We start from the raw sequence: 19,249 nt of genomic DNA on the forward strand, positions 1-19,249 counted from the left end.
ACTACATGGTACCTGTGGTATGTAACAAGGTAGACTAAACCTGGCATTAATAGATCTAGCTTTTGAAATATGTCGTCAAGATCGAGAAATATACAGAAATGTATTATTTAGATTATCCGAACTACTGTTCTCATCTTCAGGGTTATTCACACAACGTTTCGGGCGATGTAACTTCCGACCTTCTTCAGGTGTATCTTGTTGAACTCGGGAATCTTGGCTGGTGTACTAACCACTGGCTTCAGCCTCTTGGACAGAGATGAAAAAATATTTAACTTAATGTATCCCGCATTGTCTTTCAAGCTTCACTTGCTGTCGTATCATCACAGTGCTGCATCTCTGCGTTTGATTTGCAAAATGTTCCACGACTTACTGTACTTGTATATCTGCAATATAAAAAATCTCAACTCACTCGACTAGCAGCAAAATCTCGCCTCTTCACTGTAAAAGTCACTATGTGTCAGACGAATTTCTATTCTCATAATTTCTTTACTCGAATCGCTTGCCTTTCGAATTCCTTTACTGCTCTCTGCTTCTCCGACCTTACTAACATGACAAAACTTAAATATAATGTGAGAAACACCTGGCTGCCAACTCTCCACCTGTTGCCACCTTATTAAGCTGGTTTTATCACAGTAGTTCCTTACGCTTTATTGACAATATAGTTTGCGGTAAAAAATTATTCGACAAATAGAATAGTTTTGCACAAATTTTATATCCCTTTACAAAGATTAAAATCAACATATAACGGCACTGAATCATGTGTCTAAAATCATTTTAATGCTGATAAAATTGGTTACATGATTTCTTGAGAATTCTAAAATTTAAAGCGTAAGATTAAGGGGTCTCGAGAAGAAATTAAAATTCAGGCAACGTTGCTTCATTGGTGCTTATAACTATTAATCAGATTATTGCAAATATGATATTCTTGAATTTTCAAATAGCTGGTTGCATCCAAATTATGTAAAAAAAAAAAAAAAGTTGTGCAAATACAAAAAAAAAAGGACAAAACTTTGGAGAATAGTATTTGATGTCTAACTTTAATATTGTCGGGTTCTGTAAAACATGGAGGTGTATGTAACGGGTGTTTATATTCTGTATACGAAATGATGATGTGGACGTATTGACAATATGTTTACAAAGGGATAGAGATAATTACTTATACAAATACATGCTTGTACGTGACGACGAGAAGGAGCCTATTTCTTTGATGAATGGCGAAGAGAGTTTATATCATAGCGGTCTATATAGTAGATCGTCTGTACATTTATCATGTCGGATGATGATGGTATGTTCAACAGTTGTGGGCAGTACATGTAAAACAATTCATTTTAAACGACAAATAATACTTGATTATTCAAAGATGACACCACACAATAGTTATATTTATATATAACAACAGTTATTCTCTGGTTCCGGTCGGACATCTTTAGAGATTACAACGTTCTGTTCATAGAGTCATAAGAGAGACTTCTTCCGACTTGTAAGTCCCCTCTGAAGTATCTGACGTCTCCTCTTCAACTCCCTTCTTTCAACTTTTCCCTTTCAACTCTAACTTTCTTGTATATAAAAACTATATAAAAACTGATCCTTTGTGCTTAGATCGACTACACAAAGTACAAACAGGTGGCTTACCAAGCACGTTTTTTCTAGCCCAATTTTATTGTTTTTATATCTAGGTTTGAACACCTATTTTGTTTATGTCCACCACATTCTTTTCTATTAAAAACTATTTGTTTTTATTTATCCAAATTCCTTCTTGTTATTGTTTATAGAATCTAATCAAGTTACATCCCTAAAACGTTATTTAACCATATTTGTCTTTGAGATGTATTTTTCTCTAAAAACATCAAGTCTAATCAATCTACACGATAATAATTCAATCTACACGATAATAATAATAAGAAGAAGAAGAAAAAGAAGAAGAAGAAGATGAAGAAGAAGAAGAAAAAAAGAAGAAGAATTAGAATAATAAGAAGAAAAAGAAGAAGAAGAAGAATTAGAATAATAATAATGAGAAGAAGAAGAAGAATCTGGCTCAAATAATTCGGCAATACCTCGGGTATGCTAATCTGCAATATAATATATAATGTTAAAACTTCACAAAAATCGGAGGTATATTGACGAATTCTTTATATTCCCATTATTATCCCCTGTTCATAAAACTAAACTAAATATAGCCAACATTTGAAATCTTTCCCCGTATCAGCTGTATTTCGAAATTCATAAAGATTGGTTAATTAGTTTAGGAGTGAATCCTGTATATACAAATATATGAACATATAAAAATACCTAACTTAATAAAGATGAGTTGGTATAAACTGTTAATCTTAACATCTTGTTTGTTCATCGATGATTATCCTTGAATGGCTTTTTGGCTCTGACTCATTAGTATAAAAACGATAATAATTTTTCAAAAATATAAAAGAAAAACATTTTTTCTTTTTTTTACTTTACGGACTTCATAATGTTTGAACATCGTGAAAGAATACTTACCGTTTCGGGGGCATTCTCTACGGGTTTTGACGTTTTGACTCATGTCAGCGTCCATTATCTGAACCGGTGTTCCATACATCAATAGACCGTTGTAGACCGTTCAATAAATGCGAAAAAAAAAAAGTAAGAACGAATTGTACTTACGGAAATAAATGTCGCACTCGACTTGTCCTTTGATCTCTTTATCAGGAATGTCCATCTTGTGAACTTTACTTAAAGTACATTCATTTATCAGGCTGCAATACTGGAAAGTCTGGCACAAGAAATCATCGTTCATTGTGCATTGTTTGGCGCAGTCGGACGCTGACGTCACATCAACTGGTTTATCACCGATTGTCACCGACGATAAACCCGGTTCTTTGTAGTATTTATATAAATAATTACCTGGAAAAGCGGAACAAAAAAGATGGAAAAAGGATAGAATTTTCGTTGATACTAGCATTTCTGCGCCAATGACGTGTAACACTTAGAAAATGGGAAGACATTAAACGTTACCAAATTAAAGGATACATTATTAAGAGTGCGGCTGTTTATGTGGACGAATTACGTGCATTGAAACGCCGTGATATACGCTGAACTAATTTTGGTTGGTGGGAAAGTATTTGTATTTACAAGGAAAGCTAATAATGTTTCAGAATTTGGGGAAATGGGGATTGATAATTTGTGTCATCTGTATTATTCGGATAACTGCATTCATCTTGGATGTTTTTTTTGACAATGGTTCTGCCGACATAACCTTCGATTTTCTTCAGGTGCACCTTTTCGATCTTGGGAATCTTCATTCTATAGAAATTAAAACGCAACCCTATATTTAATTCACTAGGGTAGCTTGCTCTCGTTTCGTCAGCCACAACCAAGTACAAATCCTAATTAATTTGTAACTGTATTTTTAATGTTCCCCGTATTGAGGATTGCACCATCAACGCCCAAATGTTTGTTTTTTGTTTGTTTGTTTGTTTGTTTGTTTGTTTGTTTGTTTGTTTGTTTGTAGCGGCACTCACACTGGACGGGTTAAACTGGCTTCCTACAAAAGAGGAATTTTCAAGGGAATATTAAATTCTAAAGAGATCACCAATCGCATGTATATCCTGGTCAGGGGAGATGATGACGTTTGGTTGTTTGCAATTCTTACAGGGGGTGTTGACGTCCTCCCACATAAAACGCCTAACAGACCCAAATAGTCGCCCATCTGGTACTTTCCAAGCTTAACATTGCTTATCTTCGGTGATCTAATAAGAACCAGCGTGTCAACGTAATTATGCTGTGTATCCGAAAGACTATTACTTGCAATTGATCATCACTTAGCACTTGTTGTTACATGATAAGGGCTGTCCCCTTTTCATGTAAGTATAAAAATAGAGAGATCTACTTAAAATGAAAATAAAATGAGAGAAAGCAGAAATCGAACCCTGGAAATAGGTTTTAAAGAACAATAGGTTTAAATGGAATGTCCAGTAAATTGTTAATTCTGATGAAATAAATAATAAATAAACTATTCATTGTTAAAATAATGTGGATATTCAAATATGGGTTAAATGAATTAGCTATGCAGGTTGAATTCCTTTGTGAAAACAACAAAAGAAAAAATAGGTTATTGGGAAATCAGAATGTCGGAAACGTGCAGGTCGCGCATGTTGATGGCACGTGAATTGTGGTCACGTTGGCCGGACATGCATGGATTTCTCAATATAGGAAGTGAGAGTTAGTTAGTTAGTTAGTTAGTCAGTGAGAAACTCAGAGGGAGTTTGAGAACGACAGGCGATAGTCTGGAGTTTGGAATTCGAACGTCTAGAAGCGAGACGGTCACTTTGAAACTTAAAATGTGAAGCTTTGAATTCCTGAACGCAAAGCCACCAGCCGGTCAGTGGAAGAATAAATGTTCATCATGTTTTTATAACTGCCGTCTCCTGTGTCCATCATTACATGAAAAAGGTATTGTCTATTTATGTGTACAAACTATTTGAAATTCATCATCTAAAAAATATGTGTTAGAAAGTAAGCGTGTCTATTTATGTTATACAAACACTCCCGTTCATACGAACTGTCAAAGCATAAATGCCAACCTGTCAATCCATCGGCATAAATGCAAACCTCTCAATTATCGGTCTGTCTATCTAGATAGCGAATCACCTCTCAAAGTTTATTTATATGTACACTCTCTCTTTATATATACGTGTTAATGTCTCTATATCTCCCATCTCTTCTCACAACATGATCACACACATGAACCTCGAAGATCTCTTACTTCCAGGAACAGTCTTAAGACGCTTATCTTTACAAACAAGAATACTAAATAAGAACTCACGTAACATACGCGCACAAGTAGTACCTTCGTCTAATAATAACATCCTTATATAACATTGTATCCGTTGCGCCGCAGGTCGTTAGGAGTGAAATTCCGAACAGATTCCCGAGTCTGACATAAAAATTCTTGAGTTCGACAAGACGTACCTGCAGAATGTCAGAGGTGACCGAAACATTGTGCGAATAATATCTAAGATGAGAACAGTAGTCCAAAGAATCGAAATAACACAAACAGAAGCTAAGTTCAGGGAATTTACCAGCGGTCTTTGCCACTGTGCTATAGAAAAAAATATATAGTGGACCCCCGACATACAAAATTAATTCGTTCCTGGATGAAGCTCGTATCTCGAATTAAAATGGCACCATTAACGAGACTTAGTGAAGCACGACGCACTCGACCACCTAGTGGTTACACCTGGAAACTTGTTACTTGGATTTTCGCTCGTATGTAGGAGAGGATTTTTGTTGTGAAGCCATCCCGTGTCTCGAATTTCTCGTAACTCGGGTAGCTTGTATGTTGAGGGTAAACTGTACATATAATGTATAGAATTTTGTATCGATGAATTTTGTTGGTTTTTAAAAAAATTCAAATCTCGGCCTTTGAGTTGGGATCAAAGTTTAGTATTCTTCTTGGGCGGTGAAAAGGAAGTCATTATAAACTGGGGCATTTTGTTTTTGCTTTATTTGTGTCCCAATCCAGAGTGACCATTTTGAGGTAGTTAGACTTTCTTCACCTTTAAAATCGACTTTGTGCCTTACTCTATCCGCGTGAGGAGTTACGTAAATCGCCGAGATATGCAGAGCGCTTATCAAGTTAATCAGCCAATTAAAAAGCGATAACAAGCGTGCTTAGCCAATAAAAAGCAAAGCAGACGATTTTAATAAATTTAAAGAAAAAATAGTTTTTTACAATAAAGAAATATTTATTCTATAAAGTTTCATTTTTTTTTAACTTTTCTTGGAAAAAGAAATAAACATTAAAAACTTTTTAAAGATCAATTTTTTCTCTTAAGATTCTCTTGAAAATAAAAATATATATTTTTATTTATTTACAAAAATATTTATTTATGAAACATACGGTATTTTGTTGTTATATTTCGTTTAATTGTTTTTTTCCTTTTTTATTGTAATCAGTATTTGATAAATGTTATTTTTGTTAAACCCTAACCATAAGCCTAAACCTAAACCCTAACACTAAACCTTGAGCTCTAACACTGAACCCTAAAAAACATGTGTTTCTATTTATTTACCAAAATAATTTAAAATATTTATTCATGAAACACGATAGGTAATTGTTATTATATTTTATTTCATTGTTTTTCTTTATTATTGGCTCACATGGAGCTTTCACACAAGTCAACAAACGATCTGATCAGAAATCTGTGGTGTTCTCTGGAAGCTGAGTGACAACAAGTCTCCCCAGACGTCCAGCTCTCTCCACCTCCTTCGATAGCATTTGCAAATGAATTTGCATCATCGCAACAGCCGCTTACCATTGATTTCTCGCTGGTAGTGGCCATTGGTTTATACTGGAATCTGAGTGGCACTCAGCCTCCCCAAGGTCCCAGTTCTCTTTGCGCTTGTCCAGCCGAGGTCTGGTTGACACTTGCTCCTCAGTCTTTCAGTCCTTATTGACCCTTCTCGGCCCTTTAGTATCATTTTTTGGGGGGGGGGGGGGATCGGTGATGAAACAATGGGGGGATGCATGATGGGGGGGATCTGGAACTTGTAAATATGCAGTTTCGGTGTTCTTCATTCCCTGTAACGCTTATTCGTTATAGTGTCTTGTATTATTCTCCGCATTCAAGTGTTTTCCTTAATATTTCAGTCGTTTTCATTATCGTTAGTCGTTGTACTTTTGCAGTTATTCCTCTGATTCCAATTTCTGACATTTATTATTATTGTTGTTGTTGTTGTTGTTGTTGTTGTTGTTGTTGTTGTTGTTGTTGTATCCAATAAATGTTGTTATTTTCTCTTGAACCCTATCCCTAATGTTAAGTACTAATCCTAAACCTAAACCCTAAAAAAATATTTTAATCACGAGAAAAAAATACGTTTCTATTTATTTAATCAAAAAATAAAACTATTTATTTATGAAACTTACGGTAGGTTATTATATTTTATTTTATTGGGGTTTTTTTTTCATATTCTTAATGCAATTAGTATCCGATAAATGTTGCTTGTTTCTGTTTCCTGGCGTTGTTTTCTTTTTCATTTGACTGGTACTCGGTATATTCTGGCGGTTTACGTCATCTGCCAGTAGAACCCGAGCAGACATTTAATGAAATCTGGTGTCCAAGGTGAAAAAGTACCAAAATATCATTTAAAAAAACTTATATCTAAAAATTAAACAGAAGATCTTTATTAATTATCATTATGAAAAAGCACAAGTATATAAAAACAAACTGCATGAAATACTTACGGTTATATACACTGCATCCTTTGTGATTTTCCAACATTTCTGGTTTTTGGTCTGGATGTGACGTTGCCACATAGCAATCGCCTTGCCAAAAGCAAAAGGCGAAAGATTCGCACTTCTCTGCCGGTTCTATCAAGCAAAGGTTGGCGCAATCGTCCACCGACATTTGCGAATAATGGCGCATTTGTTCCGATTTGATTATTGTTGTGTCATTTTTAAAACGATCGAATTTTTTTATGTTATTTTCTGAGAAGAAAAAAAAAGAAACAAATATTTCACAAATACTATCGATAGCAAAAATGGCATAATCTTATAAAACCAAATCTAATTTTTATAAATTAAAATCACTTGTTTTCCTAATTTATTTGTCATGATAGCTTTTTTCCTACAAAATCAATATGTTATCGTGGTTCATCAGATCCTTTAGCAGATCATTCCAACATATTGTTAAGGAGAATAAACTGTAATCAGATTTAAACATGCTTAAGTTTTCAATAACTTTTTGTGTGGTCTGTCACACTTAAGTTTAAAATAGTATTTTCGTTTGTCTGTCACGATAAAGTTTGAAATAGGATTTTCGTTAAGTTATCAATAGCTAAACGTACGGATAAGAAGGGTTGCGTTTTAAGAATATCTGCACTTGTTTATTTAAACGCAACATAAAACCGCACAATGACGAACACAGATACGTACATAAATCCTTTTTTTTTTTCTTTTTTTTGCAATAACTCACCATAAAACTGCACCAACGTCCGAGAAATAAAAAGGAAAAGAAAAAGAAAAGGAAAGATTTCTACCCATTGTTAGTTGGACGGAATCGGTATTTGTGACGTCGTCTCTCAGTTTGATGGCTGTGTAAACTTGGGCCTAGAAAAGAAAGATCGAGAAGGAACGTGAATAATCTCTAAAGAGAGGTCGTTTTGTGGTTATTAACAAAAGTATCAGCAAGTTTTCCTCTGAATAGCTAATAAAAAAGCTTATATATATATATATATATATATATATATATATATATATATATATATATATATATATATATATATTTATACTCCAGATAACTCGGCAAAGATAAGTCAATCTTACAACGTCAGACCTGCGAGGCCATGCTCAAAGGCAATGGCTCTTTCGAAAGGTGGTTTAACTCATAAGGGGGGATGATTGGAACTGGGGTAATTTTATATATGTTACCGGCCATTATTTTCCAAAACCCTTTATGATTCCGACATTATTTAAACACCAACCTTTGTGAGGTACAAATATTTTTATTGTGATGTATATATCACATGACCGAAACCGTTCACATTGCGGGAGATACAACAGTTGCGGTTGGTAATCTCGTGGGAGTTAGTATTCGGGAACGCTGTTTATAGTTGTGTGTGTGTGTGTGTGTGTGTGTGTGTGTGTGTGTGTGTGTGTGTGTGTGTGTGTGTGTGTGTGTGTGTGTGTGTGCGCGCGCGTGCGTGCGTGCGTGCGTGCGTGCGTGCGTGCGTGCGTGTGTGTGTGTGTGTGTGTGTGTGTGTGTGTCGAAAGTTGCACAGTTGCACTTGCAATGTAGGTTTATAGTTTAATACATTCTAAGAAAATACCAAATAAGAACAGTCCAACAAGGGGTAAATATGATACAGCAATTTTCTATATTTTTGAACAAAAAAAAACTGAATCCATTTTGCTTTTCCTACAAAGTGTAACGTGTTTAACCCTCAGTTCTTTTCGTGGGATAGCATATGCAAAAGTCTCGAGATTTGACAAGACGCACATGAAGAAAGTCGGGGGTGACATCGTTCGAAACGTTGTAAGAATACTATTGAAAATGAGAATAGTGGTTCGATTATTCCAAATAATACAAATTATCAATCCTCATCTCAAAAATCCCGAAAGAGAAAAGTAAATGTATTTCTCTTATATTCTTCTTCTCTCGATGAAAATAGATAAGAAAATTCGGTTTTTTACAGGATTAAAATACATTTGCCCACTTCGTATTTTTTCTGCTTTCTAGTGTCGCTATAATGTCGTTACTTCAACAATATTACATTGGACAAAATTCATCGTACAGGCTTCGTTATTTGGGTACTATGAGAAAAGTACGAAAGGAATTCATTTTAGTCTGCTTATTAATTTTAATGATCTTAGATATTAAAACTCACCATCATAATCATCACCGTCATCATCATCATCATCATCATCATCATCATCATGAAACTTTTTCTCCGAATACTGCAGAATACAATCTATTATCAAATGTCTTCGATGCATCTTGTCTCTAAGTATAAGGGGGAACGATAAAATTGTCTCAGAAGAAAAGACGACATGATTCCATTTCAGTTTGATGAAAACCAGGGGTTTTTGTTGTTTTTGTTGTTGCAGATCATCCACTAGTTGGCCAGTTGTGTACAAATTCCAAGAGCGATAGGAGCCTTCTATCACGTATGAAAGTGGCAAAATGTTTAATGAGCGAGATCGGAGATGCGCTCCTGTACAACTGCTTTCTACCGACCCAAGTTATGACAACAGGACCATTGCCAGCACTCTCCAAATCAAACGCTTTATTACCACGAATAACAGAGACGTGCTCAGGCTGATGAAAACAAAGATTCCGGCCACGGTTATAGTATTTGGTGTAGTTTCAAACGAGGACCACATTATGCCACCTCACATCTTCGACGTCAAATTGAAATTAACACTTAAGTGTACTCGGATGTGCTGAAAGTGCGATGATCCCCTGATATAATCAGGTGGCCGCTGACAGATCCTGAGTGTGGAAGCAAGACTCGGCGCCGGCCCACAAGTCCAAAGAGACCCAGGCTTGGCTTCAGAAGGAGTGCTACGACTTTGTACTTTTCTCTCACTGCCCGACTTCCTCCCCCGAAATGGACCCGCTGGACTACTTTGTTTGGTCATATGTCGAGAACATCACCAACATGACCCTGCACAACACCAAAGCCAGCCTGATTGCCGCCATCTGCCGAGTATTCGCCGAGCTCCCGCCGGCGCTTGTGAAAAAGGTATGTTCTCAGTTCCGGATTTGTATCGATTAAGGCTGAAGTCGATTACATTGAATAGATGTCAGCTCTACTACATAATCAAGTTACCTGAATTGATTTTTTTCAATAAAAATTTTACAATAAATCTGTAGTGTAGTTTTATTTAGGGCGACAATTTAATCGTTCTACCCTGTACTTTGCTTAGCTAGCTGACTGGTCTGGTATAACATAACATACCATATTTAATCAAATACGAAAATACTGAAGTAAAAGGAATCGTATGTGCTATGTTCATAGAAATGTAGCGTATGTATTACAGAAAAAAATAATGAGAATATCACCAGTTATATGTTTAAATGTCAGGTCCGAAATTCCCAGTTGTGCTCATGCGCTTTTCTATTTGTCTGCGTGTGCGCTTTCATGTATATATTTCGCTATCGATGTGGTTTGTCGCCTTTTTCACACCCTTTCACAATTCCTTCTAGATAGACCTAACTCGGGCCGACTGTTGATCCTTTTTGTGTGTCCGTACAGTTCTAACACTATTAATTTGACTATATAGCATATGGGTTCGAGTTTCGTCTAAACTAAAATATCGTTTATTCTAATTTTACCTGTTAATTTCACTCGAGGCGCTAAGATGCAAAAATTAACGATATTTCAACATAACTCGCGAATTATGATAAACAATGAGTTTATGAAGACTCGAAAATCAAATTTAAAAAAAACTGAAGACAGAGCGACTAAAGATGCTGACCGTATTTGCTTCGTCTGGGGTCGGATACAACGTCACGTTAAACGTTCCACTCTCAACGGCGTCTTTTAGGCGTCCAATCGCAATGAGAGGCCGTACGAGTCGGTTCCCACTGCTCACAACACCTGAACATAAAGAAATTTAAAAAAAAAAAGTGTTACAGCGTCCATTATCAAAAATATTGTTTGTCTCAATATGATTTTTAAAAATTTTAACAGGGTTTTCATTCTTTCTCGCCACCAATTTCATTTTATTTCATATTAACTTATTTATTATGTTTTTTTATTTGATTCATTTATATTGTTGCAATATATATATATATATATATATATATATATATATATATATATATATATATATATATATATATATATATATATATATATATATATATATATATACACTTGTGCCCGATATTATTCATACCCTCCCTTGAAAATTGAGTTTATTAGGTGTAACTTTGTAAGAATTTATTGTTTACGTCCATATTGATACATATTCTTAATAAACCTCTTCTGATCATTTTCGTCATTTTAAAATCTCGGGATACTTGTAATAAAAGAAATATACAGCTATTTATAAAATCTGCAATGTTCAAAAATAATCATACCCCCTTATTTTTTCAGTATTAATCGAGTTTCTGACTGTTTGTTTCCTGTTTGATTCTTATTTTGAATGCTTTTATACAACCTTTGATTAATTTCATTTCGTTTTTTTGCATTTTTCAGAAATTAAAATGATATCAACTGAAAACCAATAAAAGAATAAAAATTATTAGAATGGGGAAGAAAAAAGAGCTTAGTAATGATCGTAGGACTAAAATTGTGAATTCGCATAAGGATGGTTTAGGTTAAAAGTCAATTTCCAAGAAATTTGAGGTCCCTGCAGCAACAGTACAGAGCATCATCAAAAAATTCCAGAGCCACCACACAACAAACAACTTGATTGGTAGAGGAAGGAAAAGGAAACTGTCTGCTAGAGCCACCAGGAATATTGTAAGAAGTGTTAATGCAAATCCAACCACCACTACTAAGGACATTTTAGAAAATCTGGAGTCTTCTGGCATAAAAATATCAAGGCAAACATTGCAAAGGACTCTGCATGAAAATGGTCTGAAAGGAAGAAGACCAAGAAGGACTCCATTGCACACCGGAAAACACCTTGCAGCACGTCTAAAGTTTGCTAGGACCCATGTGAATTCTCCAGGGTCCGTTTTCTCAAGTATTTTGTGGACTGACGAAACAAAAATTGAATTGTTTGGCCATATGGATGCTTCTTACGTTTGGAGGAAGAAAGGAGAAGCTTACAACCCAAAGAACACCATACCCACGGTGAAACATGGTGGTGGTAGCCTAATGTTTTGGGGCTCCTTTTCGGCTAGTGGTCCAGGTAGTTTGGTCAAGATAGATGGAACCATGAAGAAGGAGCAATATTTGGAGATACTCCAGAAAACCATTAGACAGGATGCGGAGAAGCTCCATTTAGGACCAAACTGGCTCCTTCAACAGGATAATGATCCAAAACATACTGCCAAAATAGTCACGAAATGGTTTGAGGATAATCAAATTAATGTTTTGGAATGGCCTAGCCAGAGTCCCGACCTGAACCCTATCGAAAACGTCTGGCACATATTGAAAACTGAGGTTAAAAAGCGGAAACCTAGAAATTTGAGGGATTTGGAGAACTACTGCATTGAAGAATGGTCAAAAATCAGTGTTGATGCTTGTAAAAAACTTTTTGATAAATATCCAAAACGGTTACAGGCAGTTATTAAGAATAAAGGGCATGCTATTGACTATTAGTAAGAGAGGTATGAATAATTTTGAATTAGTGCCATTATTGTTTTTCTTTGTATAATGTTTCAAACTTGCATTATTTATTTATTTGTTGAGTTTAAATTAAATGCTTATGCTTGATTTATTGTTTGAAATCCCTTTAATATTGTCTACCTTCTGGTTTGAGCAATATTCTTATAGAAATCTCAAAGATCCGAGGGGTATGAATAATATCGGGCACAAGTGTATATACAGGGTGTCGTGTAAAGTTACTATACAGTCTTATTGTTTTATTGTATTATATTTGCATTAATAGTTAATATTTATTTTTCTTGATCGTGACTTGTGCACCAAAGTTTGTCAGAGTGTGGTGTCACGTTGTCGAGAATGTATTGGAGCTGAAGGCCTCCAATTTGAATATTTGTCATAGAAATTGTTTGCCTTGATTGTTACAGTCTTTTCGGATGTAACACGTGTATTTTCTGAGATTTTTATAAACATAAAGGTGTTATTTCTTTTTATTTCTTTTGTTACAAATAAATATTTTAATACAATATCTTACTGCACTGTTAATATATTACAGGGTGTCTGTATAGTAACTTGTAAGACTGTATAGTAACTTTACGGACACCCTGTATATATATATATATATATATATATATATATATATATATATATATATATATATATATATATATATTGTACATTTAAAATTTAACTGTTTTGTAAATTTCACAATTAATCTTTTTACATACTGTATATCTTATTTAGTCACGTCTCTGACACGTGACCACGTTCCCGCATTCATTGCTCATAGTAGTTTAGAAAAGAAGGTGTCTTTCGTTACTTAAAGCATTTTAGAACGCACACTCGTATTATGTGACCGGAAATAAAGAATCAACTAAATGAAGACCGAATAGGAAAAGGGGAAGATGAAAAGAACGGGGCGTTTTCTAACTGCCTGTAATCTGATCTAAGGTAACGCATACATATATCGTTGAATGTTATTTGATACAATCTTGATTAAATTTATTAATAAAAACTAAGTCTGAAGTAAAAATAAGTATTTAAAATCCTAATAAAATTGATTATGAGAAGTCTAATATTTATGTGTTATATAAAAATTGATTAATCTACTCTAAATATGTTATACTAGTCCATAGTGTGAATAAAATAAAATAGTCAAACTTCAAACAAAAATAATAATATACTACATCTTTTTTATATGTAATTTTTTAATATTGTTGCTATATGTTTTATGAGACTTAAGTTTTATAATATGCATAGATAGTTTATATATTATAGGAAGTAATACTGGCGTCTACTAAACAATTATTAAATTTATTTATTTATTAATTTATTTATACCCTGCTCTTTTCATTGGACACTATCAGCAACCTCTTGAATGTCTATGGTTTTTACTTTGGGATATTTTTAACCTGGAATAAAATACACACACACACACACACACACACATACACATACATACATATATATATATATATATATATATATATATATATATATATATATATATATATAGGCAAGGTGTAGTACCCCCTATCCCCCCTATTTAGGGTCACAAAAATCCAAGCCTGGTCAACGATGCACTTAGCGGATGAGGAAGGAATCCCAACAGCTTGCGCAGCGGATGAACCAGCACCGCAATGCCGACGCAGTCAACAAGGATGATGTAAAACTCGATTCGGGTCTGCCTCAACCATCGGATGCGGCTGATTGCATGTGTGCAGACTGTCTTGACCCGTACTTGCCTTGGTACTTTTGCTTTCAGCAGAGAGGGTGTTAGCAGTACTGGGCAAGCTGCTTATTCCTACTTTGCCTATACTATATATATATATATATATATATATATATATATAGTAATTTATAAAGTATATATGGCGATTAAGCTACACTGAATATTCGGCGTTTCATCCACTCTAGGATTCCTCAGGCTTATGCGCATAAGCCTGAGGAATCCTAGAGTGGATGAAACGCCAAATATTCAGTGTAGCTTAATCGACATATATATTTTATAAATTACTAACTAACTCTACCTATGTATTGAGCACTTTTGAAGTAGTTTACGCATAAATCTATACTTTCGTATATTAATTTTATGTGAATAAATGAAGTAGTTATATATATATATATATATATATATATATATATATATATATATATATATATGTATATATATATATATATATATATATATATATATAACATACACTATATAATGTTCAATGACTTTAAATATCAACAAATGAAAATGGTGAACAATTATCTCATACAAAAGTTATTATTTACGTGAATAATGATCGCAGACTTTGGCGTTGTTAAGTTTCTTCCCGTCAGGTGAATAGAGTTTGCTTAATTTACATGAAACGACGCCGCCAGAAGCTTTCGGGCAAAAATCAAAACTTTTGCATGTGAATCCGGTTTCAGCCATGCATTTCGCTGCACAATCGTCCACTGATTTCACTTCCGGGTAACTCTTGTCTTCTTTCACATTTATTATTTTGTTGGAAAACTTTCGAAAGTGTGCTGAAAAAATATTAAACGAATAAAATAATTGTCACAAATTTAGAAAACGTTTGTTGTTTTATGGATAATTGACAGGCAAAGGAAAAATAATTATTTGTTTGTTTAGGAGTGATTTCTTTTTCATGGGAATACTGTCGTGAGAAGTAATACTTTCAATGTCTAATTAGCCTATTATTATCTATATATTAATTTGCTTGTACGTACGGTGTCACGTCATCATCATCGCAAACATTAATTAATGAAACGCGTCATCATCATCGCAAACATAAATTAATGTGAATTATCTCCCTTTATTGTTCAATCTTTATCAGTTTAAATATAGTATAGTATTTTACTTACATTTTTAACGATGTCTTCTGGAACGCTTATGTTTTTTTTATTCAATAATAAATATATTTTTTACATTTAACGCTACGAGTTCGTTTTTTTTTTATTGCGCCATTTTATCTTTTTTATTATTTTTATTTACTTTTGAGTGAGCCTTACATAAAAAAAAAAATATGTTTAGAAATAAATGTTACAAAAGTCAAGAATAAATCACCAGTCACTATTGGCAAATACACTGAGTAACAGTAACACAGAGTCAAAACATTTTACGTCTTGTTCTGTTTTGTTTTTGTTTTACGGCATATCAATCCTTTTTCGTGTTATTTAATGCTGAATCGAGTAATTTTGTAACATTTATACAGCTTCACGTTGTTTACATAGTTATTACTTATGTTTTGTTCGTTTTATTTTGCTTTTACAGGCAGTCATCTTCTAATGCCCACCGAAGAAGGGCATACATTTTTAAATACTATAAAAAATGAACACAACAATTTTTTTTAAATATTTGTTTCATTACTTACGATTAAATTCATTTAAATAGATATTTGGGTTTGTATGTACACATAGATTCGAAAAAGTTGTCAAAAAACAAATATATAACAAATAAATGTTATCAAAGGCAAGATAAGTTACTTTTCTACCTAACTGGATATATTTTTCGTGTTTTTATTCAATGTAATATGTTTATTCAGCTCGAAAACCATACAGTGTTTACCGATGTATTGGAACATTCAAGATGGAGTCTGATTCTCTCTTTAACACAGTAAGTTTGGGAAAAGATGTTATTAATAAAAAACCGGATAAAATACTGTTAAAAACTCGCTCAATACATGTTACTGTGACATAGGTTGACATATATTCGGCGGGTTTTTATTAGTATTTTGCATAGTTTTTATTTATAACACCTTTTTCCAAACTTACGGTGTTAAAGAGAGTGTGAGACGCCATCTTGAATTTTCGAATACATCGGTAAACACTGCATGTTTTTCGAGCTGAATAAACATGTTACATTAAATAAAAACACAAAAAATATATCCAGTTTGGTAGAAAAGTAACTTATCTTGCCTTTGATAACATTTATTTGTTATATATTTTTAGTTGTAGATTCCTAGGACTTCCTGTAAATGTAGATGGTAGAATAACTGGTACACCAGAATAACCATCTTCATTCCTTGCTAAATGATCCATTAAGCCAGAATATTGAGCAGCTCTCAATAAACTTTGATAGCACTATTATAAGAATCATGCTGAAAGCCATTCTTAATATGGGGAGGGGGGTTAACTATTCTGAAACTATATTTAACAATGTAAAAAAATAAGGGAAAATATATGTATGAACAATAAATATTTCTTCAGTTAAATAAAATATTCTGTAAATCTTTTAATAAGGAATAAATATTTATTTAAACCATAATTATTGAAACAAAGTATTTTACTGCATAGAAAAACGGTTATGGGGAGAAGGGTTAACTATTTTGGGGTGCCTGGAAAACTCGTCTCGGGAAAACTCGACCCCGGAAAACTCGTCCCCTTTCGCTAGGTAGGAAAACTGGTCCCTTATTGAATAAATATCAATTGAAAACACATTTTATGATCATTCTTGAAGGAGATATTGTTTTTTTTTAAATAGACACCTCCATAATATTAAAAAAAACATATTTTTACTTGTTTAATGTTTTTTTTTTTTTTAAATAAAATCGATTTTCTAAGTGTCCGTTTTCTACCTAACTGGCTAAGTTATTAGTGGTTTCACTTATTTTAAAGCGTTTATATTCATACAAAGTTAATTACAATTTTTTTTTTTGTTCTTATTTTAACGATGTTTTTTTGAGTCATAAAAACAATAATAAAAAGCAAAACCAAAAAATTAAAAAACGGAGCGATTCGATTCTTCGTTACTTTTTGTTTTGGATTTTAATTATGATAGTTTTTTTTGTTTTTGTTTTTTTTTTGTTATGTTTTTGTTTTCTCTCATACCAAATACACTCATACGTTATTTAAAATTATAATTTTATCAAGTATCAACATTTATTGTCGTCCTGTCAAATTTTGCAAAAATTAACTAATAAATTAAAAGCGAAATATATTTTGGCGCGAGAGATGCCATGTGCTAACAATCTCTCGTTAACTCATTTTTAATTTTTTTAATTTTTACTTCAAAATTCTAAAATCAATCATTAAGAGAAAAAGTAATCACTAAATAAAATTATTATCAATTTTATTGAAAACTCCGCTATCGTTTATCAAGAATATTTTTAATTTCATTTTTTGTTGGTTGTTTTTCGGAGGGAGATATAGTTTTTACCCCCCCCCCAAATTATATTTTAAAAAATATTAAAAATTTATTATTTTCTTTTTAAAACCAAATCTCCCTCAGTAATTTCTTTAATTTTCTATTGTTTAGCGATTACCAAGAAGATGTGATATATACCGGACATTATTTCTCGATCTCACGTAACACTCGACATCTTTTTTGTTTGTTTTCTGTGGGGGGGGTTTTCTTTACCGAATAAACGATTCCAAATAAATTAAACAACAAACAACAGTCGGCGAGGTAGAAAAATCGATTTTACCCTTTTATAAACAACAGTAAATAAGTAAATTCTTTTTATATTAATATAAAAAAAATATGCGATCTCGTTTATGAACATAATAAACGCTTTAAAATAAGTGAAGCCACTAAGAACTTAGCCAGTTAGATAGAAAACGGACACTTAGAAAAGCGATTTTATTTTAAAAAAAAAAAAAAAAAAAAAAAAAAACCTTAAACAAGTAAAAATATTTGTAAAAAATATTATGGGGGGCTATAGTCTATTTTTAAAAAAACAATATCTCCTTCAAGAACGATCATAAAATGTGTTTTCAATCGATATTTATTCAATAAGGGACCAGTTTTCCTAAATTTCTATTTTGGACCTTCACCTAAATAGCGATTTAATGAAAAAAAATTTAATGGCCTTGTATCTTTTTTTAATAATTTGTTTTAAAATAAGGAAAAAAAATCTTTGATACCGCTATTGTAAGAATCATGCTGAAAGCCATTCTTAATATGGTTTAATATGGTTTTAACTATTCTGAAACTTCACCTAACAATGTAATAAAAATAATGGAAAAATTCTTTAGTTAAATAAAATATACTGAAAATCTTTAAATAGGAAATAAATATTTGGGTTTGTATTACTGTACACATAGATTCGAAAAAGTTGTCAAAAAACAAATATATAATGCAATGGCAGTTTTCTGTGACCTGTTCATTACTCACACGTGTAATCCAAAATGTCCTGAAATATTGAACAACTTGGGGTCATCAGAACTTGCTTGCTAGTTATTATTATTATTATTATTATTATTATTATTATTATTATTATTATTATTATTATTATTATAATAATAATAATAATAATAATAATAATAATAATAAGAAGAAGAAGAAGAAGAAGAAGAAGAAGAAGAAGAAGAAGAAGAAGATAGAGTTATCTACCTTGTGCCTACATAAGAAGAGGTATCTACCCTTGGAGAATGGTCGGCCATGAACTTAAGAGAAAAGCAAAAGTGCCTCGCAAAAATGAAAATTATCATTTCGTATTCAGCGGCTTCTAAATCATTATTGAAACTATAAATTTGCTTAATAAATGTATTAAGTTTCATA

General features: G+C 32.9%; 1 protein-coding gene across 1 annotated transcript in view; it reads right to left on the reverse strand.

Moving 5' to 3' along the window:
• The window catches only part of LOC145279723 (uncharacterized), a 125,759-nt gene that overhangs the window by 7,477 nt on the left and 99,033 nt on the right, over positions 1–19,249 (reverse strand). The window contains exons 24-28 of the mRNA XM_080131013.1: positions 15,037–15,273; positions 10,955–11,076; positions 8,014–8,083; positions 7,220–7,462; positions 2,638–2,877 (exon numbers count right to left, since the gene is read on the reverse strand). Coding sequence (XP_079987139.1) covers positions 2,638–2,877; positions 7,220–7,462; positions 8,014–8,083; positions 10,955–11,076; positions 15,037–15,273 — 912 coding nt within the window. The remainder of the gene's footprint in view (positions 1–2,637; positions 2,878–7,219; positions 7,463–8,013; positions 8,084–10,954; positions 11,077–15,036; positions 15,274–19,249) is intronic.

The sequence above is a fragment of the Euprymna scolopes genome, chromosome 7 (genome assembly GCF_053919585.1).
Source record: "Euprymna scolopes isolate OS-2025 chromosome 7, ASM5391958v1, whole genome shotgun sequence".
NCBI classification, from domain to species: Eukaryota; Metazoa; Mollusca; class Cephalopoda; order Sepiida; family Sepiolidae; genus Euprymna; species Euprymna scolopes.